The sequence below is a fragment of the Sceloporus occidentalis genome, unplaced genomic scaffold (assembly GCF_023333645.1).
Source record: "Sceloporus occidentalis isolate IW3139 unplaced genomic scaffold, rSceOcc1.0.p SCAF_62, whole genome shotgun sequence".
Lineage (NCBI taxonomy): Eukaryota > Metazoa > Chordata > Lepidosauria > Squamata > Phrynosomatidae > Sceloporus > Sceloporus occidentalis.
In genome coordinates, this window is record NW_028317042.1 from 2,931,192 (window position 1) to 2,957,281 (window position 26,090).

Here is a 26,090-nt window from a genome sequence, read left to right on the forward strand (position 1 = left end):
AAATATTGCATGTGTGAAAAATGTTTTTTTTTTTTGTGTTAGAGAACATCACGTCATGTTCTGTTAATCTGGAAGGCTGATTCATCAAAGTGCTAAAACAACTCACTGCTTAAAGCATTAACCATACAATAACACAGCATTGTGCCATTTCTTTTCCTTTTTTTATGTGAGGTGAGATAATATTGGCCCATCCCTTGAATATTTTCTTTTGTAGGTTCAAGTCTCTACCAAATAATGAAAAAAAAAAAAAAAATTAAAACGTTTTTTAAAAAAAGTATCATCTACATGTCAGCATTGAGTAAAATCCTATTTTGTGGGCAAAAAATAAATAAATGTTTGGATTGTTTATAAATATCAGCCCAGATGGCGTTTTAAATGTGGTTTTATCACCATAGCAACCAGTAGAATAGCTGTGCTGCCTTTTCCATTCTGTTACTGTGGTAATAAAACATTATTCAAACACAAAAAATATTCTTTATATATCCCCCAATTTTTTTAACAGATTAACTAATTCTATTTTATCAGAATTTAGGGCCAGTGTACTTCATATCACTATGCAGAGTATAATAAAAAGATAGAACAAGTACTGTTTGTTTTTAAACAGAAAATAACATAATAGAACATTTCGATGACAGGAATTAGACTTCATCAAATTGGCGTTACTGTGCCGCATTAATAATTTCCTCTATATTTACTTGTGACACTGAAGATAACGGTAATAAGAAAAGTATGTTTTTGATATGCAAAACACATGTAATGGGCGGAGCTAATGACCCAGGGTGTGGCAAAAAGGAAGGGAGTGGCCAAATTAGGGCCCAGGTAGAGCCACTTGCTGCACCTGCGGGCACGGTCTGTGCCACCTGATAACCAGGTATCCGGGGCAAATATGGAGGGGTACCAGTAATGTACGGCCAATGTGCGTCACAACGATCCACTGATTTCCCTTTTCGTTGTTTTGTAAACAGATGTAGTATAGATGCGCTCAGTAGTTAGGTTATAGTATATTAAATATTAGCTCAATAGTGCTGGTGGGGGTGATAAGTCTTTTGAGCCAAATCATATTGGGCCAAAAAAAAAAGACTTTTGAGTAGAGAAAGTGTTTTTTGTTGTTGCTACAGACACCAAGAAAAGACTTTAAATTTCTCCCTGCCTCTCCACATGCATTATTAATGCCAGGATAGAGTATCTGCCCTATGTAACTCCCTCGGTACCGAAACATTATCCTTTGAGGGATCAGCAGGTATGACGAGGAGGACAGATGGACTGCAGGTTAGTCTCAAGCTTTTTGCTATAGCCCGTAGGTTCTACAGCATTGCGGGACAGTACGAAGTTACAAAGAAATCAATATCCAAAGGAAGTTACATAGAAGAAAAGAGAATAAGGGTCCTGCTTAACAAAAGTTTGGGTCTTGTCTTAATCCAGAGGGTTTATTCACTAAGCAGCGAGTTATAATGAGTTCAGGGGGTTGTAAATCTCTCGTAGACTTAAAGCAGATCCCAAATCATGTTACAGTTCTGTAACCTAATAAAATTATTAAATATATATGTTTAGTTTTAAATCCACTTTATGTGCACACCATGGGGGCAGCCATCTTTACTTCCTGTTCTTGGAATCCGGATAGTTTTTCATCCACAATAAATGGTCCCTGATAAATTGCTGATTATTGGTTATTTCAGGCAGCCAATCAGCAACTTAAAAAAAAAAAAGACAGAGGTAACTTACTTTAGAGGAATAATCCTGCAGATCCCCATAAAAGGAATCTAACATGACGCTCCTACTGGTGCACAACCTGGATGTGGCCAATTCAGTCCGCTTAATTTTCCCATTTTAGCAAACTCTTATTCTGTCCTTGGTCTTGTCATGAAAGCCCTTTGCCATTCATGTCTAAATTAACTCACTGTGTTAACCTCTACCACTTCTGCTGGAAAGCTCTTCTGTTTATCTACCACCCTATACAATTTCTGTATTTTTGTGGACCTAGTATAACGTTGAGATTTTTTTTAAACCTTCCCTGTTCCACATGTTTCTGCCTGAAACTAATAAAATGAGTGACATGTTATGGAAACAATGTGATATGTATGCCTAGGGAAATCATTTGGTAACTTTATGTCATGGAAAAATATGCTAGATAAAAGAATTCAAATTGCGGGAGAGGAAAACCGCTGCGTATCTTACTCTGGGCTCTTTGGGTCAGTACGTGACATAGTGTAAATGTGGTCCTGCTGTGCGCTATTTTGTCTCCTGGAACCTCAGACTTTCTCAGACACTCGATTTTCAGTCCCACTGTTTCACTTTGTTGTTTTAATTTTTTCGAACGTATATTTCTCTTGGCTTTATTTATTCGTTTATTTATTGGGGGGTTAGCCCCACCGTAGAGATGAGATAGGCAACTGTCTAGGGAGCTGAGCTAGTGATGGCTTCTCTTATCAGTTAGAGATTACACGCATATTATGTGTCATTTACTGTGAAGCAATGAGCGATGCACTCGCTGTCTCCTGTTAGACATCCCTGATCCTCACACAAACAGCAGCACCGTATAGAGGCTACCACCAATACACACTGTAAACGTATACACGAGGGTAGCCTCAATAATCATAGAGCTGGTGGTCACCTGTTTTCAGGCGCTGTAGCGTGCCGGGACCTTCTTCAAGATCCCATAAATTGAAATTCAAACACAAGAAAATCCCAGCTGAAACTCCGGAATAAAGAGGTAAATCGCTAAAAACAAATAGTCTTTATTCACGTCCTGGCTGCTTTGGAATAAGCAAAAATAGTGCGAAACGCGTCAGGCATTTAGAAAGGCCCTGTTAGGTTATTCTTTTGCTCTTGTATTTACTTTCCAAAGACGTAAATAAAAACTATTTGATTTTATATGGACATCGATTTATCCCTTTATTCCGTTAAAGTTTCAGCTGGTGTTTTTTTGTGTGTGTTTCTTTACCACCAATACACAAGAGCAGTAACCTAACAATGAACATCGAAGAAGGCAAGTGATATGGACACTGAAGATACAGTTTTGACTGGGAAGGTGGAAACTATAGGGCCGTCCTGCTCTGTTCTGTATCTGTCTCGTAACAAACGTTTGACACCTTGAGTAAAATCTTATATGTATAGCTTGAGTGGAAATCTTTAAAAGATACACTCAGATTGTGTTTGAATTGTACCAAAAGTTTGTAATCCATGTATATTGTTTGTAAAGTTTCTGTAGGTACTTGGTTGATGGTCTCGGTTCTGGGTAGCAGGATATCATACATTCCTTAGACTTTTTACCAATCGTGCACCTAGGGAGTGAAGTGTCTGCAGCACTACGGGGTAAGAGGCGAGGTCCGACCCCTTGTGCTTTCCGTACTACAAATTGCTGGAATATGATGTCATAAGGATGCACGGCGCCTGGGATCAGCTTGCTATGAAGGCATACTCCTCTATAGTGTGGCAGTTGGGAAGAATAATTTCCCCACGTAGCTAGCCTATTGAACAGCCGTGCACCAGGGTACCTGAACGCCCAATTTGCCAATCTGCCTTTAGTTTGATTTCGGAGGTGCTGCCACCCCTCTCTGGACCTGTTATTAATTAGAGTAATGAATGCTATTATTCTAATATACAATAACTATTTATTCCTTCACTAGTTAGTATCATTTTTCCCCTGAAATTCCTATATTTGTTCAATAGATATTATCCTATTTTCTTTACAGAGTAACCTACCAGAGAAATGACGATGACGAAGAGGAAGCCGCAAGGGAGCGCCGCCGCCGGGCCCGTCTTGAGAGACAACGCTTGCAGAAGGACGATATAGGAGATGGAAGTGTGACAGAAGTCAACTCTCAGAATAGGTAAATCAACATAACAAATTCTTTCATTATAAGCTGGCCGTAAAAATGTAACACACGGTAACATAGTTGCTCACACACAAACATACTAACATGCTCACACAGTAATGTACTTACACAGACACACAGTACAATATGTACCAATACACGGTAACATACACACATTGACATACTTACTTAAACACGCACACACTAACATACTTACTTAGGCACACACATACACATACTTACACACATACTACTGCTACTAGAACTATTTCTTCAATATTTATAACAAACCACACAGATTTTGTACTAAAAGTTGTCCAGCTAAACTTTGTTAAGATATTTTCAGTCTGAAAAACATTTTTGAAGTAGCTGGTGGGAAAAAACTGAAAAACAAATTAAACACTAACACATTTTTTTTTCAAGAAAAAGAAAGCTCCCAAAATATAAATAACACAGTGAGATAAAAGAGAAATCAGCAGCCTGGATAGAAAGTTTATGTCTGTACATGATGGAATTTGAGTAAATATATCAGTGGTATTTAATGTCAAGACCCCCAATATCAATGGTTTAAACACAAACAGCATTACTTAAGAACGCTAGGTCTTTGCTGCCCTTGGGAACCCCCTCCGACTCTTCAAAAGTGTCACCTTACTTCAAAGTGTCCCTTTGACCTTACTTCAAAGTGTCACTAAACTTTAAAAATAACTTTGGCTTCATTTGAAGAAGTCACAGTTGTTTTTCCAATGATTCCCAAATCTTTGGGAAGCAGCTCATGCTTTAGAAGTTACGAGCTGCTTTCTCATTGCATCAATGGTCACTCTTCAGCGAGCGACACAATCTATGCCAGGATCGTTAGCGGCAATAAGCTTTCACTTCCGGTCTCAACTAATTGGCAATGAGGTGTACTGACAACATCAGACAGTAGCGACCAGGTCAAAACTAAAATAAAATAAAGCATAAACTTTTTTTTGCTGTTATCCAGTTATTTAGAGGTATTTGAGTACTATGTTATTAACTGTGGTTTTTGGATGTTCTCATTATAGTCAATGTTGGTTCATTTCCATGGATACTGCATAAATACTACAGGGATGACACGGTATTGAGGTTATTGTGGCTACACAAAACACTGAGGCACACTAGGGGTTAACCCAGCGAAACAGATAAATTCACTGCTACAGTTTCCCGTTTATTACTTTTTAGATATATTAAAGTTACGTTTTATGAGCACACGACTTCTTGTTACGTTTTATCGTGGCTTCACACCATAAGCTCTTTGTAGTGTTTAAATCAAAACTTATGGATTGAGGAACTTTTGGGTTACAGGAGCCAAACGATAGGAAATATAACGCACCTGTATACTTATTTCATATACAGGTATTACTTATCTCCTATAGTTTAGATATACCGCAATGATAGAACTATCCTCTAAGGTTAGAGGAAAAGAGAGTTTTTCGCATAGTCAAGGCAGTTAAGGTTAGATGCCTTTCTAATGAACACAGGCATTCAGGGTTATAAAGATTTCACATTAGCATAGGTATTATTGATACCCCTTTTGGAATAATGTTGGATAAAAAGCTAATTGAGATTGTTTTTCTTCCAGATCAACAAATATGGATGCTTGGATGGTTTAATATTGATGGTTGTGATTTCAACTCTTTGACTTCCCGATAAATGATGGCTTCTAATACAAGAGCTTGGCTTGCCCTGTTACTTTATGCATTATGCAGGGCCAATTTAGTCCTTCTAGCTGGAGGAACCTACTTGTGTTGGCTCTTCATAATGTGAGGGAGCTGAAATCACATCTCTACCGAATAAACCCCTTTATGTGCTGGTTCAACATGAGTAAATATATAACTATATAACTTGGATTTTGTATTCCGATACATAAATAGTTCTGTATATTAAAAAGAGGTTATTGCAAAGTGAAATGTTAATACAATGAAAAGTTCTATTCTACGAAGTGTTTTATCTTTACACTAGAATCACTTTGTGTACAATACCCAATACATGACTGCTTTGTTTTATTACAGTATCACAGTAGAGGGGACAAGATCTACAACGACTAACTCTGATTTGTCTACGGATGACGAGGCTGCGTTGTTGGAAAGAATAGCCAAGCGAGAAGAGAGGCGTCAAAAGCGTCTAAAAGAGGCGTTGGATCGTCAAAAGGAATTTGATCCCACAATCACAGACGAGAGTCTATTGCATGAAAAAAGCACCAGAAACGGAGAAAATGAAGTCGAAGAAAATGATACCTCTACAAAAGACCAAGATTCTGTAACTGTGACCCGCCGGAGTAAATACGAGGTTGAGGAGACCGAGACGGTGGTCGTGTCGCACGAGAAGAATGATCAGAAAGAGGAACCTGAAGAAGTGGAGGATGCCAAGCCGGACGAGAAAGAAGATTTACAAGAGGAAATTCAAGTAGAGGAAAATCAGGTAGCAGTGACCTTTGAAATTAAAAATGTAATCCATGAAACTGATATAGCAAAATTAGAAATTGATGGGGAGGGACGTGACATACAAATCAGTGTTCGGTTAGGGGCAGAGGTGAAAAAAGATGATTCAAAAGAACAAGAACGACAACAGGAAGAAGAAAGTGAAAGGGCTGAGGCAGAGGGGAGGGCTGAGGATGAAGGGGCTGGAGCAGAGAGGAAAGCTGCTGAGGAAAGAGCTGAAGCAGAGAGGAAAGCTGCAGAGGAAAGGGCTGAGGCAGAGAGGAAAGCTGAAGAGGAAAGGGCTGAGGCAGAGAGGAAAGCAGCAGAGGAGAAAGAAAGGATAGCAGAAGAGGCAGAAAGGAAAGCAGCAGAGGATAGGGACAGGCTTGAAGCAGAAGCCAAAAGAGAAGCAGAACAAAGGGAAAAAGAAAGAGCTGAAGCAGAAGCAAGAGAAAGGGAGAGACGTGAAGAAGAAGAGAGGAGGGCAGCGGAGAAAAGAGCTGAGGCTGAAAGAAAAGCAGAAGAGGAGAGAATTAAAGCAGAGCAAAAAAAGGCAGAAGAGGAAAGGAAAAGATTAGAGGCGCAACAAAAGAGAGCAGCTGAGGAAAAGAGAAAGGCAGAGGAGAAGAAAGCTGCAGAAGAGAAAGAGAGGAAAAAGGCAGAGGAAAAAAAAGCCGCCGAAGAGAAGGCTAGGTTAGAAGCCAAGAAGAAAGAGGAAAAAATAAAAGTAGAAGAGAAGAAAGACAAGAAGGCTGACGACAAACAGGTAAAAGAAAAGAGCGTGACGGAGCAGAAGATCCAGCCAGCGTTCTTAAGGAAACAGGTACACAGTGCAGCACATATTGCACCTGTGTGTTGAAAAATGGAATGCAACACAATTTTTGTGCTTCACCCAAACATCTCGACAAAGTGTTTTTGCTTCCTGCTCAGTTTGTCTCACTTTAAAAAAATGATTAAGATTAACCCTATGAATTTCACTAACACACGTGTGCATGCACAAAATGCTTTCCCCCTTGGAAAGGGCCAAACACAGCATGTCAGGAAGGGGATTCGGGATGCAACAGTTTGAGTAGTTTGTGGAAACATTTGCCACTGGCGTTTGATTGTGGCTGCAGCTTCATATTGTGTCCCACAGCAGTGCTTCTCAACCTCTGGTCTATGAATCAGTTGCGATTCTTAGTACTTTCTTAGTGGTCCATGGGCTAAAGCTAAGGGAGTATTAACAACTGCTCTCAGTTTCCATCATCGTGGGTCTAGATTAACAATATAACAAACAAATAGTGATTAAATGACAGAAACAAGATAAACAATTTGAAATACACGTGAAAAATTTGGGGTTTGTAGCATATTTACATAGAGCCCGACATAATTAACCCATGGACCTAAAGAGTTTGTGAATCACTGTGTAGCAAAATTTACACTTAAGAATTTGCCTTGCATAAAAGCCAAAAAAAAATATTTTCTATGATTACGTGGAGAATACCTGAAAAGAAAGCATCACTTGGTACTTTCTTATCCAAAGTCTAAAAAGTATAAAATACATTATTAAAGGGTAAAACTTATTTAGGTAGCTAAGCTTCAATGCCATGCGCTGCTGCGTCAAGTCCTTCATTTTATGTAAAACAGGTAATGTACATTTCAGAGAATCACAACTGAAAAGAATAACTATTCTGTTGGTGTTTCTGAACTATTCGGCTGCATTCTAATATTACAGCTAGAAATCAAATCATTACAAAAATGATAGCCTCTGCTAAAAAGTGCAGATTTAAATATGAAATAAATATTATAGGCCCTAAATGAGCACAGTTAGGTCTGATCCCTATTTTTATTGCAGAAATGGCTATAAATAAAGTACGAATTCTGTATATTATCGAGCTTGTCCATAATTGTGCGGGTTTAAATGGAAAAGATCATGTGACCGCTTTATTCTTGTACGGTCAAAGCTCGTAATAAGGAGAATGGGATACGATATAAGCCTGGGTCTGAAATGATGTTTCTTGAGATGAGGTTTAGAAAACGGAGGCACAATGACTCACTGACTGCCTGTAGATATGTTTTAATACATGTATGTTGCTTAATATGTAAACACCATTACATGGGTTTAGTATGTATACTGAACTGGGTAATGAAGGCGACATTTACCCTAGGAAGGGACAATGTGGTCAGGTTTGGCATCGTGTTATGATCAGGGCGATGTCAGGCATGGATGAGCACAGCTCCACTTCGGAAACACGGCTGCACGTAGGTGGTTTTTTGGACACCGGTTTTGCTGCACCTTGGAGTTTTGTTGCACGCACCTCTAGATCCTGTCTTCTTGAGTCACATTTTTACTTTAAACATGGAAAGGGAGAAGACAAAGAAAAAGCCGAAGCTAAAAAGGAAAAAGATGAGAAACTGCGAGCAGGATTCAGAAAGGAAGAGGTAAATGGCATAAAAACAGACATTTGTAACCGAAGGTGCAAAAAAACCCAAGATCTCATAATTTAGGTGAAAGTTTGTGCCAATGGCTTTTCAAAAATGAGAACACTTAAATTATGGTCTTTTCATTTTTTAATTACCAAACACGACTGCGTTATTGGAGTGGGGGAGTCATGTTTGGCCCACCTACTTCCGCCATATTTTCACCTACTCCATGCCTCATTGGTGATGTAATAGAAGGCTCCGCCCCCTCCATTAGAGGATGGAGTTAAAGGTGTCATGAACGGTCTGATGCATGCCGATGAGCACATGAAGCTAATCATGGGCCGTAGGGGGAAATATTGATATACATGAAACAAAGCCCTTGCCATGTCGTCCATAACTCATGACGGGTTGGGAACTTGGCATGACGTAGATTTTTCTGAAGCTTTTCAGAAGCCTTTGAGTTTCTTTTACATCTTGCTCTGGTGCTCCCCAAAAAATAAAAATTCCAGCCTCATGCAGAAGACTACATTCAATGCTAATTCCCAGCGGCTTTAATTATTATATTTAACAACAAATCTTATTTAGCAAAAATAGAATTACTTTCTGCGTACTGATGTAACGTAATAAGTTCAACATTTATTCTCAATTTTCATCTAAAAAATCATTTTCTATGTTAAAGTTAATAACATATTATAGTAAAGCATATTAACCCAATCCTTCCTTAAAATTAAATTTTTAGACCTTAAACCGATAACTAAAATTAAAAAAATTCTAAATATAAAAGGGGAAAGACTCACAAAATTTGTATAATAAAGTTTATTATATTATATTATTATGCTACCAAAGGCTCTCTGAGACATTCCAACATTTTATTTTAGTTGTTTAATTTCACTTAAAAGTTCCAGAATGATCCTCCTAAAAAAATCTTAAACTAAAACGTCAATAGTTGATTTCTAATAAACATAGTTTACATCCATTTTACTCTTCAACAACATTTTCTGCATTACATTTTAATAGAAACACAGGAAATGGTGCAAATGGTGTCTTACTATGTGGTAAGTATTAAGCCTGATAGTATTGTCATTGCCACAATATTATAAATAATTAATATAGCAGGTTAGCGGACATTACATTTGGAATGTAGATCAAGGTAGTATATAAGACAAGATAAAGCAATCCATTTTTGATTGAAGTTACTTTTGGACTACTGAGCTTTTGTTAGTTTTTTTTAGTTTAAATTCGGTTCTCTTTTCCACAACCAATGATTTCTTTACATATCACAGGACTATTATAAAGATATAATTTAAAGAAAAAAAAGCTGCACTACACAAGATATGTTGGCTAAACTATCGTAAAGATCAAATATTTTAGACTTAATTGTATCTACTTTTTTAAATATCTGTTTTACAGATATCTTGGTTTTAAGTTTTCTTAGTGATTGACAAGTATCAGACAAAATAAAACAAGGCTTTTAAAAAGATCTCAGATTTGACCCATCTATGGCTAAGCAGGGCCATCCTTTAACCAAGGTTTGTTAGAAATTATTTTTTTCTCTTATAAACAATACATGGGTATAGGCAGTGTTTTTTTCCAAATTTACAATTGTTCCATTTTTCTTCCTCCATATATCCCTCCGTGTGTGAAGATCATAGCCTCAAATCATCAAGTCAACAGGGTATATTTATCACTAGTGGTCATCAACTGGGAATGTCATAAGATATTAAATAGAGACCTAATGGTTTGCTGTGTATTCTATGGTCAAGTATAGACTCGCTTTGAATTTACTGAAGATGACTTGGACTTTTTACTGATGACTTGTAAGGAAACATTACCAAATCCGAGCGTGCATGCAATTCATTGTCTCTCCTGTTTCATTGAAAATGTCTTCAATAGTTGAAAGATGACAAAAAGAAGGAAGAGGGGAAGCTCGGTTGGGAACGCAAGAAAACCTTTCCTGAAACCAAAGTACAAAATGGAGAAACTCATCATGAAGCCACTCCTCAGAAGCTTAAACACCTTGAGAAGTTTGGGTAAATATTTCTGGGGATTCTTTCTCAGCTGATGCAAAGTCTACACGTGTGGCCTTTTGCCAGGGGAATGAAAAAAAGGAGAGATAATATTAGTGAATTTATATTTTTCTCAACGTTAAAGGAAGCTTAAGAAACCCTAATGTATTCATAGAAGCTACATAAGCACGATATGTATCCCATTGACCCCACCAAGCAAGTCCCTGCACTATATTAGAACTTCCTTGTCATTCTTGTACACATAAAGCAGCTGTTCTGTAATACACCATGTTTATAAATGCCATTGGGAAATAATTTGCTTGTAGTCTTTGACCCCGGAGCAATCTTGGGAAAGTGAGTTTGCTAAAGATGGAGTTGACATTGACATCATCTGTATCTTCAAAGTGCATGAGAATGATTAACCCCTTCGTGACAAAGGCTGATTCTATTTTTTGTACCCTTCGTGACAATGGCTGTTTTATCGTTTCTGCGGTGTTTGTGTTTAGCTGTAGTTTTCTCTTAACCCATTTACTAAACCCACACAAGTTATATATTGTTTTTTTCAGGACAAGAAGGGCTTTCTTCAGACACCATAATTTTTTTCATATTATGTAATTTCCTATAATAAAAATAATAAAATATGACGAAAAATTAAAAAAAAAACACATTTTCTCACTTTTATTTGAAAAATCTTTTATTCATCATAAAAAACTACTGAAAAAACCTGCTAAATAGATTCTACTATTTGTCCCGAGTTTAGAAATACCCAATGTTTTTATGTTTTTTTTGCTTTCTTCTACACGTTATGGGGCAATAAGTACAAGTAGCGTTTTGCTATTTCAAAACCATTTTTCTCTGAATCTGGTAATTCTGTCTCCATGTGGTATTTGGGGCATCTTTGAAGCCAGCAAATTAAATTTACCCCACCAAACCATATATTTTTGAAAACTAGACACCCCAGGGTATTTTAGATGCTGATAGTTTAACCCTTTCCATGCACTAATCCTACCACCAACCCTTGTCAAAGTTTGTGATAGTAATTGTTTTTGCTGTTTTTTAAACATACTTCGTACTTCAGGTGTAAAATTACAGCTCCTGGTATGTTGTTGCTGTCACACAACACCCCGATATGTGTTCAGCAACATCTCCTGAGTACATTGATACCCCACATGCATGGGTTTGTCAGATTGTTTGGGGGCAAAAGGGCCAAATTTGGAACATGCCTCCTCAGCCGTATACCGCTGCATGGCAACAATTGCAGCAAAAATAGTGGGGAAGGAAAGGGTTAATGGCTCTAATAAAAAAATTAAAAAAAACCCTAAAAAAAAAGTACAAAAAAATAAAAAAGTAAAAAAAAATGTAAAAAAAAAAACCCCAAAAACAATTGCCACTATGCAAGATCACTGTTTATGCAGTGATCAATGGCAATGAAGGGGTTAATATTAAATGGGTGGCTCTTATAAGAGCCTTTGGATCAATATATATATATATATTATTGAGAATACCTGAAAACACACTGATCTGTCTCTCTCCCTCACTAGAAGCAAGTGAAGGAGGGAGGCAGATCCAATACTGATCAAAGGCAATGTTTAGAAAACATTGCCTTTGATTTAGCAAATCATGATCACTCTTATGAGTGATCTGACCACTAGGGGTGTTATTCACTGGATGTCCATGACATCCAGCAACACCCCCCCCGATGATGACAGCAGGCTCCGCCCCCGGCTTGATGGGCGCCGCCATCTTGAAACACCGCGTGTGTTTTGAAGACGCCGGTACCGGGAAGGTAAGTTAAGCATTTAGGAAGCGATCGCGGGTCGCTTCCTTTGCTAAACAGGTGTTGCAAAGATGCCTCGATACTGAGGCATTTTAGCAACACCAGCTAAGCAAAGGAAGCGACTCGCGATCGCTTCCTAAACCCGTTTTTCGGCGGCGGGCGCCGCCATGTTTGAAAGACGTGCAGTCTTTCAAACATGTTTTTTTATTTGGTCCTAGGAGCGATCGGGGGGGGGGGCCGGGAATGTTTTTTTTGGTGTTGCTCAATGCCTCGATGTCGAGGCATTAGAGCAACACCGTTTGAGTGAAAAAATCGATCACGGATCGATTTTTTCACCCGTTTAAAGACGTGCCGGTCCTGGCACGTCAATTGTCATAATCGTCACGATTTTCGGTGACGTGCCCGGACCGGCAATTGTCATCAAGGGGTTAAGGTCAAACTATTCTTTTTTGACTAACACTTCCATCATTCTTAGTGATCCACCTAACAGCTGAGGGTAATCAGAGTTTTTTTCAAATGGCTCCAGGATGACCATGAATAAAATTTGGATGGACAAAAGTATTTTCGTTGCTTTCCTTGGCCCCATTGTCATTTGTTTTCTAGTTCTATGAACATGTTAAAAAAAGAGAAAAAAAATAAATTAATTAAAATGTAAGTTGATGTGTTTTACACAAAACCATTTTCTTGTCTTTTTTTATTGTCATAGTGGGGCAAAAGCTCCCGTTAGCGCTGATGAAGCTGACTCTGTATCAAAGGTGGAAGCAGGAAAGAGGCTGGACGAACTACGTCGTAAAAGAGGTGAAAGCGAAACGGGCGAATTTGAGAAGCTGAAGCAAAAGCAACAGGAAGCGGCCGTGGAGTTAGAGGAACTGAAGAAAAGGCGCGAGGAACGTCGAAAAATATTGGAGGAAGAGGAACAGAAAAAGAAGCAGGAAGAGGCAGAGCGGAAGGCCAAAGAGGAGGTATGCGAGTTAAAAGTTAAAATCTGCTCAGAATATATCTTTGTCATTATCATCTTTTATTATCATCATTGACCTGACCTGTTTTATTGCGTTGTAACCAGTGATGAATACAGCAGGCTAGACCAAATACCCCTGGTATAAATGATACCATGTTAAAAGAAGGAAAATCTATTATTCGAATTATCTAATCAGAATGTATGCTTTTTTAAAATAATTTTTATTATTTTCATATCTTATTTTTCTTCTTGTTATTTTTTTTTTTTAAGTCAGATCTTTAGAATTATGAGAAAAAAAATGTTACACAGAAAATAAAAATTTAAATTATTTAAGTTTCCCAAAAGCAGATGCAAAGTAGTCTTAGTGTTCACTTTCTAATTTTTTTTTTCTTTATGTTTTCTTTTCAGGCTGAGAAAAAGAGGCTGAAAGAAGAAATTGAAAAGAGAAGGGCAGAGGCTGCAGAAAAAAGGCAAAAGGTTCCAGAGGATGGTGTACAAGAAGAGAAGAAACCATTTAAGTGTTTTACTCCCAAAGGTTCATCATTGAAGGTATAGATTAAGATATCAAATGTTCATGTATATATTTTTTGTAAATATTTATGTAAATATTGATCTTAATATTAGTAATAAATATTAGTATAGCCACATGTCTTACATGTCTTGACCTAGCTAGATTATATTTAATATGTTGATCAGGAAAATATGTGTTTATTCTGGTTGTTTAATAATCTAGATTGTAAATGCATATATATACCAGCACCAAGCATTATTAACAGACATAGAAATAGAATTTTAAGGCATTTCAGAACCATTTGGTCCATTTTTCTTGATGTAGAGACTTAGATCTTAATCAGTCCTTGGTCTTGTCTTAGATTCAGGATACGTGTGTAAATTCCCTCACTGTATTATCCTCTACTTCTCCTCCTGGGAGGTTTTTCCACTTATTTACTACCCTCTCAGTAAACTAAAACTTCCTTACATTACATCTAAACAAAGACTAATCACTATACATTTATCACATATGCAGAGAAGATCTGCATTTAATCTTTATTAAAATATTTGAAATGAAAAACATTCTTGTTTCTATTTTTATATCATTAGTTTAAAATATGATTTCATTTAATGCAAATTCTAAATTCTGCAAATCACTGCAAATAAAGAAATAAAAAATGCAATTATATGTATTAAATAAGTAAACAAACAAAATAACTATTTTTCATTATTAACTTGGTATGTTTATTTTTTTTGCAGCTATACTTTGTAATTCTATATACTGTATGTACTAAGTATTTGTGACATATCTAAAATTTTTAAGGAGAATTTGAATATTACTGTAAAAAGACTTGGGAATATACATCTCTCCTTCTATACCTTTTAAACTTTGTACCCTCTATAACAAAATAGATCATAGTTTTGCAACAAATTTATTTTTTCATGGAACATTTTTCTTTTTAATTTATACAATTTCTTTTATGTGTGTTTTTAGGGAATATAATAAACTTTAATCTTAGCCCAAAGAATACATAATAATTACATCAGATGTAAACTTGTTCCTATGACAAGTTATTGTATATATATGGAATATAAAATATTCTCAAATCTTATTACACTATAAGAAAATCGTGATTTGATATGATTGTGGATTGAGTTCGATTTCGAAATGCATGACTGTGCTTTTTGTTGTGATGAACTCAACATACTTTAAGTAGGAAAAAATGTTATTGAGTGAAAACCATATATTTCCTTAATGTAGTGTGTTGCTGCCACCTAGTGTTGAAATGGAAGTAAGCAGTTTTTCATACAGCCATTAGCTAATACTTGAGCAACACCAAAACCCACAGTTGTTTTTAGCGCCTACATTATCAAGTACAAAGTTTTGTTGGAAGGGAGATGATAGGGGTGGGGTGGGGATTAGTATCATCTACTGCAAATAAAGAAATGTGGGACATTGATCAGTTTATCAAACACCATAACGCTTTGAGCCTTTTTGAAAAACAATCACTTACTTATTCTCACCTTTCTCCAACTATCTCTTGTAGAAACTCTGTCTAATCAAATTTGATTGAATACCAAAAATAAGCAATAGTTGAAGTATCTCTATTCAGTATAAGAATTAACCATTGTAACAATGCTTACAAAAAAGTAATGGTGTGTGCGCGTGAAGGTGTCTTCTTGGATGGAACAAACTTCCGGATGACTTTATTTGTGTTATGTATGTCTAACAAGAAATGTGTGTTACCTGTATTTTAAGGTGCTGTTCTACTTAAAAATGTCTGTAAGAAAATGCAGCTTTATTAAAAGCCCAAATTCTTAGAAATACGTATTTAATAAATTACATATTATTGCAAGGCACCAGAATTGTTATATGATACAAAGACAGGCAGTGGTTGTTGCTGTAGAGAATGGGGGAAAAAAGGCTTCTTAAATGTTTCTGTGTTGTGTTTTATGTATTTAAACCTTAGGAGGAAAGAACAAAAGGACAGATATGATAAGGATCATTTGCTTAACATATTAAAGAGTGGAGTTAATGTTTTGTGTAAGTGCAACAGCACCTTTAAATAAGAGACATAAAACATCAAATATTTATGTTTTGCTGTGGAAATTATTGTTATTGAAACCATATTTTGCATGCAACTGCAAGGTGCTTATTTATTATGTTTAGTGGGTTTATCTATTAAAATATATATTTTATTTATTTTTATAGATTGAGGAACGGGCAGAATTTTTGAATAAGTCAGCTCAAAAGAGGTATGTGATAAAAGCTTTTCCGGAGGTTGTGACCAAAAAGTCGATAATTCTTGGGTCAAATATTAATTTTTGCAAACCTCGAAGAAACCGAATGGAGACTGAAATAGAATCCAATTATCTATTGCCTAATTTTCACTTTGAAAATGGGAAAATGCGTCCCCTCTGGCATTTTCACTGTTTAACATGAATTAAATATGCTATCTTGTGTTTGATGTCTGCAGGCATGACTGGGGCAATGACAAAACTAAAGTTTTACTGTACATAAGCAATGTCATTAGGTGAAATTCTATATATCTCCCCAAAAAGTTATTTATATATAATGACCATTGTTTGTTTTAGTATAATTATATTACTCCTAAATGAGTAATATTACCAATTTTCATCAGTCTAGAACTCTGGAAGCTGATATGATACAAATTAGGGGCATGGACAGTTTTAACATAGTTGGAAAAAAAACAATTTTTGGGGGGAGAAAACATGCAATGAACTTTTGGAGGTATAAATTGTACTTTGTTATGAGACACAACAATAAAGACACAAAATAAATTAAGCAAAAGAAATTCAGAAACCAAACCCAGTTTAGAAATGATACATTTTCTTAGTGCCTGATAACGAAGGCCAACAATTACAGAAACCCAAAGTGAAAAAACCCAGGACTATTTAAAGAGTGTCATGTTTCCGCCTTACAACCACAAACACACAGTTCTGATTTATTTGGCAATTAATTGTTTTTTTATTATTTCGCGCTCCAGCCAGACAGCATTTTGCTAAACACTTTTACACACACACACACACACACAAAAGTCTAATCTTTCGGAACTCCAGTGACGTCAATGTAGAGTCTCGGTTTGGAGGTGATTGTCTCGATTTGTTCCACAATTGTTCTCCCGGGCTCATTTTACTTCCTGTATTCACGTCTGCAACAGCAGAGTTTCTGTTCTCAAACAATCGTTAATTGTGGCAGGTTAAATAAACGAACACTCAGCGCTGTGATTACAGATCACCATTTACTTCTAGCGGTCAGGCGGCCATCTTTGATGTTATCAACCTTACCAAGGCTGTTGAAATTGCAAAGTGAATTAATTATGTATAATGCGACTGGATGTTTCAGGAACAGCACAGGCCATTTCGTTATTTTTCTTTCGCTAACGTTTCTCACGTCTAGACTGGCTGACATATTTGTACTGTTCCAAAAAAAGCAGAAGCTCGGATTAGTCATTTTTTGTAGCAGTCGTAACGGATATAGCGCATGTTGGGAGTCCTTAGCGGGCCTGTAAAGGACATAAGAATGCCATTTTCTTTTACATCTAAATTCTTATAGACGCATACCTTTTCATACCATTGAAATTAACTCGATTTGTTTTCTATTTATTATCGCTGCTCATTGTTTCCAGCTAAAATGATAATGTTTGAAAACACTGTTAACGCTCACAAACATGTGATTTTAAGCACGGTGGGACTTAAAAATACAGGATTTATTTAGAAACATAGAATTTGTCTGCAGGTGAGAACCATTCGGCCTCTTTTAGTCTGCCCATTTTTCCCGATATAAGGACTGAAACCTTAATCAGCTTTTGGTCTTAGATTCAGGGGCTTTATGTCCATTCCATGCTATGTTAGTTCTTTTCCTTACCAGTGCTTGCTATGGCAGGCAGACAAAAATGTATTAAAAAACTCTTTATGGCAGGAAAAATGGCCAAATAGTTCTTATCTGCTGACAAATTACATGTTTCTGTTGTTCTTCACTACTTGAAACATGTCTCCTCTGCACCTGCTTCCAATCTTAAGCTATGTCTTCCAGACAAAACACCCGGCTTCTGCCTCCAAAACAAAGCCCTGGCTTGGGGGTTTCTTAATGCTTGAAATGATAATGAGAAATCTGGGTAAACTGAACATTTTTCTAGAAAAAAATATGCAACAGTTTTGTGATTATAGTCATGCCATTGGCTGGAGAAACTGCTTGTCAATACACAACCACCAATGAAAATCCTGCGAGAAGCTCTGACTATAAAGCAGGCAATGTCACCCAAAATATTGCATGACCGTAAACAATGGCAGCACTAAGGACGCTAACCTACCCAAGCATTTACAGCACTGTATTAAATGTTTAATGAATATATGAGACTTTCCCTATAAACACTTATTTTATCTTTACTGCAGTCTTAAATCCACACAACCCGCATCAGTTGTTGTCTCCAAAATTGATAGCCGGCTCGAGCAATACACCAGCGCGATCGGGGTACGTACAATGATGCATTTTGTCAACATTAAGAAATAACGATATAGCGATTCTTATCAGCGATACAATGTTTCAGATTGCTAAAACATGTCTGGTAGAGTGAATTATGTACGGTACTAATTTCCATGTGATCATATAGAAGACTCCCAATTGGTGCTTTTGCTCTCTTTTGGAATACTCCCAGAATATTTAAATAATGACATTTTAAAAAGCACCTTTATTGCCAAATCTATTTTTTTTCACTAGCTAGTTAGCCTACCCGTATTTCTATATATATATATATATATATATATATATATATATATATATATATATATATATAAATACGTATTTCTATATATATATAAATATAAGGTATATTTTTGTGTATATTTGAATCAAAGAAAATCTTCCATTCGGGGACAGGATGGGGGCTAATGGGGATGAAGGCCTAACCTTGTTAGAGAAAGCCCTAAAAAGGGGAGATCAGTATATATATATATATATATATATATATATTTTATTTTATTTTTTTTAATAAATTTAACACATTGCTATGATTTTTAATGATTAGAAGTTGGTTGCAGGAAGGAATTTTCTTTGCACGATCCTAATAGTCATTTCACAACAGGAAGCTGAAATGTGCGTGAACAAATGTTTCCCCTACAGCCGTGGGGAATATCTATGTACAACACAAACATATTTAACCAAAAAAATAACTTTAGTAATCAATACCTGGTAACAATTTTTTTTTTCTAGAGCAACAAAAGTGCCAAACCTTTGAAGGCAGCACCTTCTGACCTTCCCCTGCCGGCCGATGGTGTCCGTAACATAAAGAGCAAGTGGGAAACGGGGAATGTTTTCTCATCACCAAGCAATGCAATGTCTCCAAATAAGGTATATTTTTGTGTATATTTCAATCAAAGAAAATCTTCCATTCGGGGACAGGATGGGGCTAATGGGGATGAAGGCCTAACCTTGTTAGAGAAAGCCCTAAAAAGGGGAGATCAGTGCATGCACCAGATATTCCCAGTGTCTTCTTTATGCGACATCGGCAGAGCTGTGATGGCGGTCATTCACCCTCACATCCCGTCTATTACCTGGAACAGAAAAAGTGCAAACGCCATGACTAGAAACCAATGGAACAATCCAGTCTCTAGGTGCTTTCCAGTGATTGCTCTGATGATTGAATGACATTTAACCCCTTAAGGACAATGGGCGGTATCAAAACCCATTGTAAACATTGAATACATGTACGGGCTTTGTCATTAACTTTCCAAACCCTGCCTTATTTTTTAAAGGGTGAGCCTATTAACGTGTTCAAACATATTGGTAATGAACCTCCTTGTATTTCTTTAAGGAAATAAATACGCTATAACTACAGTTATGTGAAATCTTTTCTTTTTCTTTTGAGAGGACTGGTTGGGTCTATATATGTTTCACTGTAAGTATTTCTAACTATTGGTTGTGCTTATGGTTCCAGGAAACAGCAGGCCTTAAAGTTGGAGTATCTAGCCGTATTAATGAATGGCTAACCAAAACTCCAGAGACGAGTAAATCTCCTGCTTCAAAGCCTTCCGTAAGTTTTATTTCCCAAACGGATAGATGAATGTTTTTTTCTGAATGCAATTTGAGAAACTATGTGACGTGAATGCCAGTGTTGATTTTATAACAAAAAACATGTGGAACAAAAGCGTCAAACAGTCTGAAAGTTTTAAAGATCCTCCTGCATTTATTATAAACATACATGCAAAGTAAAATCAGCCATGAAAAACACATACCCTATGATACCCTAGATTCTGCTTTTAGGGCACTTATACAAAATGTCACTGTTTATCATGGGTTAATGGAAGCTAACCTATAGGTTAATATTTTTAATCCAAAAGTATGTTAATATAATTTCAAGAAGATTTAGTAAGACGATTATAGAGATCCCATATACCATCTGTATTGATGTATACATTGTCTTCATATACAATTAAATATTCTTAGAATTCACATTCATCTTAATTCTTTATGAGCACTGTATTCATTGTAGTCCTTTAAAAGGACATATATTGCTTATAATTCTGTTATGTAAATGCTAATTCTTATTCCTCTTGCATTTCTCTCAATTGTGTTTTTTCCTTTTTTACTCCTCTGTCCTTCTGCCGTTAGAGAGAACTGTTCTCAGATGTTTTGCTCTTCTTCCTCCTTCTCTTCTTCTTGGAATCTGATCTTTTGAGTATGTTTATAAGGTAAAATCCTTAAGAAATAAATGGGCACAGTTGATGAGCTGAACGGTTCTCATCTGCTGTTAGATTCTATGTGTATGGCCATGAAATAAAGTAATAAAACAACTGGAGCACCTGTTGATGTGGTAACACCAATTATATATAAAGCTTCAGTGTGGATTATAGTTCTTAGCAAAATTCATACATTATTGAAAGGTTAAATAGTAATCTATGTGAAGTTCATGAAATGGCCACAAGATGTCGCTAACCTATGGTTATCAAATACGTAAACGGCTCCAACAACAGTGACACCTGCTGGACATGTGCAACACTACAGCTACTAAAAATTAAAAAATGTGCTTCATGGTGCTTTGACATTTTAAATGTATACCATGTACAGTATTGAGCACTCGAGGCAAAGGCCTGTTAGGCCAACTGCCCTTGAGCTGTTTTTCATTAGCAGAAAACATGTCACATTAACTAATCACTGGTGTGTTTTAATGTCCAAACATATTTTTAGTCCCTTTCCCATCTGGAATGGGTAAAAATGTGCACATAGGTGCACAGAGTAATCCTTTTAACATCCCTGCAGCATTCAAAACACAAGCTGATATATAAAATAAGAAGAATGTGTATTGAACACCGTGTAAAGCAAATAGAGGAAAGTGTCCCTTGTTTAAGGTAATATCAATTTCCTTAGTTATATGTATTTTGGGGATTCTCGCCAACCTTACTATTTCTCTCGAGCATTCGATTACAAACATAAGGATAATTTGAGTAGGCTAGCTATATTTGGAAATATACATTGTACTAATGTCCACCCATGCTCTTCTTTTTCCTGTTTAGGATTTAAGACCCGGGGATGTATCTGGCAAACGCAATATTTGGGAAAAACAGCAAGTGGAGAAATCTGGATCACCCACTAAGGTGAGTGCATCTTAATAAGCACCAAAGAGACCTTTATTTATATACATTTACCCAGTTGAAAACCTAAAGCAAAGCATTAGAAATTGTAGGGATTGGAGCAGCTTCAGGGCCTCTAATCCAGAAGTCTACCAACTTTGAACTCAATTCAAGGACCCCACCAGTTCTTCTGCACACATGTCTCCAGCATGGAGATCTGTGTCTCTAATGCACTAATATGACATAGGCCCTCAGTAAGTGAGTGTAGCATTACAATGCTGGGGCTCTTCAGTAAATCACATGAAGCAATGTAAGGCAACACATACTCATTGTGTTCCTTACACTCATTAAGTGTATGGAAGTAGACCCTCCTAGACGCAGTAAAATCATGCTGAGCCGTATCCCTTCAATCTGTGGAACAGTGTGGGGAGTGATGGACCACCATGAGCTGACGGACCCACATTGTAACGCTGCTTATATTTTGAACGTGCGTCAATGTCATTTTAAATTACAATGGAAAGGGTCAAATCATACAAACAGCTTTTAGTAGTATATATTTTTTAATTGCAGGTGACAACTGGCGGAAAAAAGTCTGATGCCAATGGTATAGTCACATTTTAACTCTTGGCATTTTTACTTTTAATTCAGCTATCCCCTTATTGTTGTTACCACCATGTAGCTACAGTATAAAATGTCAGTTTACATCATTTTCAATAGGAAGCAGTAAAGAGAGGTGCTGTGACATATGTATTCATCCATTACCTACAGTTCATGATCATGTATAAGAAGTAATTGTGGAATGATTAAGGAAGTCTCTATCTGCCACATCATCTTTTCCTACCTCTGACCTCAATGATCTCAATTTGTTGGTGCTATCAGTGACAAAGATTGGTGGTGCTCAAGAACGTATCTCTTTCATGACTTGGTCCTAACACCTGGGTTCAGTTATTACGTTTCGCAGACCTTAATGTCAGGTTGGACCATGCCTCTTTTAGTCTTACTTCTACTGAGATTTGAAGGGTTAATTTTAAGTTGGTAGGCATTAAAATCTACCAACGTTTGACTTTCCCAGCCATGTTCCTACTATGTTCCTGGCATGTCCCACTGAAAACCAAAGTCCTTATTGAAGGCATAAAGGACTAATTTATGGTTAATTTTACCCATCTTACCTTAAAAGCCAAGGTTGATGGAATGTAGTCTATGGCTATGGATTGGGCTAATTTGATCATCATAGCATAGAGTATAAATTAATTGTCTAATACCTTTCATCTTTTCCAGCAGGACTGAGATTTGAAAAGGAGCCCTAGGAGGTTTTCCCGAAGCCGTTGGACCAACTCAGTTACAAAGTGCTAAATTGACCTTTTTATATTTATGTTTACTTACCAAAAATGTGTTTATCATTATATGGATTAAAATCCATGTACATCAGCGATCTATTCAATAAGCCCAAAATCAAGACATTCGGCCGGGAAAATATTACTGCCTTTGCACATTTTTTTTTTTTTTTTGAATGATAATCAGGCTGTGAAACAAATAATTTCTGCTGAGGCATATTTTTAAAAAAGTTCTGCCCAGGTAGTAGTTTAGTTTTAAAGGCAGTTTTATTTGACATTTTTTTTAAAGATTCATGAGGCACTTTAGAATAAAATAGAATTTAGTAAACTTAGTCGATATAAAGGAACCAGTATCTAATGGAATGATACTGCATTTTTAAATTAACCTTTTCTTTGCAAAGTATTCTTAAACAAAAAACCACAAAAAAAGAGCCTTTCCAGTTCATTATCGATAACACCAAATTTAATTTGTATTAGCAAACTGTGGTACTTATATGATTGATCTTGTAATGTTGTTCATTCAGCAATTGCAGTTTATACACACAATACAGTATATACAGGTAGCGTTTAATGTTATGACACTATTAAATGGTGAATGCTTTTCTATGTGCTAGAATATGACGCAAGTTTTTTTTTTTTTTACATGCTAGTCTACATCACAGCTTTTTTTTCACTCACTTTTTTTTAGGATTTAGATTTTTTTGGACATTGTAGGAAAAATATTAATCCCAATATGATCTCAAATTAACTTTGAAAAACACAGGTACAATATAAAAAGTCTTACAAAATTAGTTTACATTTGGTAAAACGTAATTAATTTATAAAACAGAAATTTTATTATTTTCTAAAGTCTTGCAAAAATCTTTAATTCAGAATACCGCCGTCAGGGCGACATACAGTAATTTCGTTCTTTTAAAAAAAATAAAAATAAAAAATAAATAAATAAATATGCATATTAACGCATTCCAGAGTTGTTGACAGGCAGGTTTCATTTTATATGTAAATAATAAACATTTTCTGCAGCGTAAAAAAATAAAATTTAAAAAAAATCACATTTGGCTTAAAGATCTGTGAAAATTAAGTGAGTTGCTATTATCTTGTAGTGATCATGGATTGTTGCAAATAAAAATACTATTTGCGATGGCTCCATCCGCAAAAATAAGAACGATCACATTGCTTTTTGTATGTGAACGATTAGATACACTGCTTTGCTGGAAGATAAGTACTCTCTTTTTAATAAATCCATTAGTTTGTTTTGCAAATTGCAAGTGCACTCAGTTATTGTGTAAGGAGGGCTAAGTCCGGGCAAACCTGCGTCTTTATTTTGTGAACACTTTGAACATTTCAACCGCATAGAATAATTTGTTTAAACAATGTATTATGAAACTGCAACCACAATAAATGGATACATTTCAGTTTCATGTCTCGCTGTCTTCTTTAATTAAGCCTCATTTGTGATGGATGGATTAAGGATTAAATTACTTATCATAATTAAGTATTTTAGAAACAACTTTGGACAATATATGCAAAACAATTTGTCCTTCATCATGTGTATCTAAAGAAGTAAGTCACTAAGAGTGAATCTCAGAGTAAAAAATACATAAAATTAGGTCATAACAAACCTGAAGTATCTTCACATTGCAAATGGTGGTGAAAATGTAAAAATAATAGCCTGAATGAAGTTTGAGCCTCTTTAGGGTCGGACTCATTATTAACATCGTTTCTGATACTTTAAGTCCAGCGACTGATAGAATGACATACCGTATAGGATCCGAACCACAGCGTGTGACATATGCCTTTCTTGAGATTATATACTAGAGTTAATATGGCTGCAGCTTCTGGATATCAAATAAGAAAAAGCCTATTATTTTTAAGGAGAAGCACAGAGATCAAAAGGATCATATAAACTGTGCCTCAGTAACTCTGCAACTCCTGATGCCTAAGGGAGGTGAGATCTAGGGCTAAGATCTCCTAAACAGAACTTGCCATTCCATCGTCCTGACCATGAGTTGAGTCAATATCCCTATCGACATCCCTATATCATGTAGATTCTGTTATATATCTGCTAGCTTTCTTCAACCTCTTTCTAAGCCTAGTAGCCAGACGAACGTTAAAACGCGCTATTGGGTTCTGGGAAGAGTTTTCTGAAAATGTCTTGGTATTTTGTTACACACCTTCAGTAAGAAAAATACTAGAACACGAGGTCATAATCTAAAACTAAAGGATCAGAGGCTTAGATGTAATGTAAGGAAGTTCTTCTTTACCTAGAAGGTGGTAGATAAGTGAAGGGCAGACGGAGGCGATGATGTGAAGATATAACGCGCCATACGTGCTTTGTGGGGCTATGACATGCACACATGATGGAGACTCAGAGCACAACATGGAAGCTTATCTGACTTACAAAGTATCACAGGAGAGACAGTGAAAACTGGTATGAAATACTGATCCATAAGCGATTACGCTTGAGAAGCTTGAAGGGAAAGTTGGAGATGCGATCACATTCTTCATAGCGAGAGCGGAGTGAGCAGGACTCGGAGACGGCAGCAGGAAGACAAATGAGGTTGGTGGTGAGAGATTCCTAATCGAAACCTGCTCATAGGCATTCGGTTTATGATGGAATCAACAGAGAGGAATCACCCCTGGGCGAAACACCCTTAGTTTGCATTCTACCGACGATAGACACTCAAAGGGGAACCTCTTAGTAAACAGAATCCGCTATCTATAAGATGATCGCCAAGGAGTTTACAGAACTGTCGACGAGAACGTATATATACCAACCTTTGTTAAGCAATTCTATACATTATTAGCTATAAAATAAGTCGGCGCAGAGATTAACCGTGTCTCCTCCTTGCTCATTTAGTTTTGAAATGGAATTGGATCTTATCAACTTTCTTTTCACTCTATTTATTTGTCTATTTATATATTTATTTGTTTATCTTTTACTGGTACTTAATTGAATTCATGTATTTATTCACTTATTAATAATCATATCTTGGATACATAAATCAAAAACCAAAAGAAATGCAGATAAACAGGAGAAAAGACTTTCACATTTTTTTCATCTCCTAGTATGAAAGCTTTCAAAGACCATAACACATTAGAAGTTACTCCAGACTTGAAATTCAATTAAAAAGACATGCAAAATGATTAGCCTTCTTTAAAACATGCCTAGATAACCAATTACAACAAAAAAGAATGACTTATCAAATATATCCAATGAGATTAAAATAAAGATGTGATATAGTAATAGAGTTACATTTAAGAGGAAAAATCTGAT

General features: G+C 36.3%; 1 protein-coding gene across 1 annotated transcript in view; it reads left to right on the forward strand.

Moving 5' to 3' along the window:
- The window catches only part of LOC149287304 (caldesmon-like), a 42,176-nt gene extending 19,390 nt beyond the window's left edge, over positions 1–22,786 (forward strand). The window contains exons 2-16 of the mRNA XM_089492961.1: positions 3,693–3,830; positions 5,846–6,414; positions 6,547–7,076; positions 8,600–8,674; positions 10,550–10,686; positions 12,618–12,637; positions 13,157–13,401; positions 13,806–13,946; positions 16,102–16,145; positions 18,306–18,384; positions 19,123–19,260; positions 19,847–19,942; positions 21,423–21,503; positions 22,050–22,083; positions 22,758–22,786. Coding sequence (XP_089349087.1) covers positions 3,693–3,830; positions 5,846–6,414; positions 6,547–7,076; positions 8,600–8,674; positions 10,550–10,686; positions 12,618–12,637; positions 13,157–13,401; positions 13,806–13,946; positions 16,102–16,145; positions 18,306–18,384; positions 19,123–19,260; positions 19,847–19,942; positions 21,423–21,503; positions 22,050–22,083; positions 22,758–22,786 — 2,356 coding nt within the window. The remainder of the gene's footprint in view (positions 1–3,692; positions 3,831–5,845; positions 6,415–6,546; positions 7,077–8,599; positions 8,675–10,549; positions 10,687–12,617; positions 12,638–13,156; positions 13,402–13,805; positions 13,947–16,101; positions 16,146–18,305; positions 18,385–19,122; positions 19,261–19,846; positions 19,943–21,422; positions 21,504–22,049; positions 22,084–22,757) is intronic.
- Positions 22,787–26,090: the final 3,304 nt, after the last annotated feature.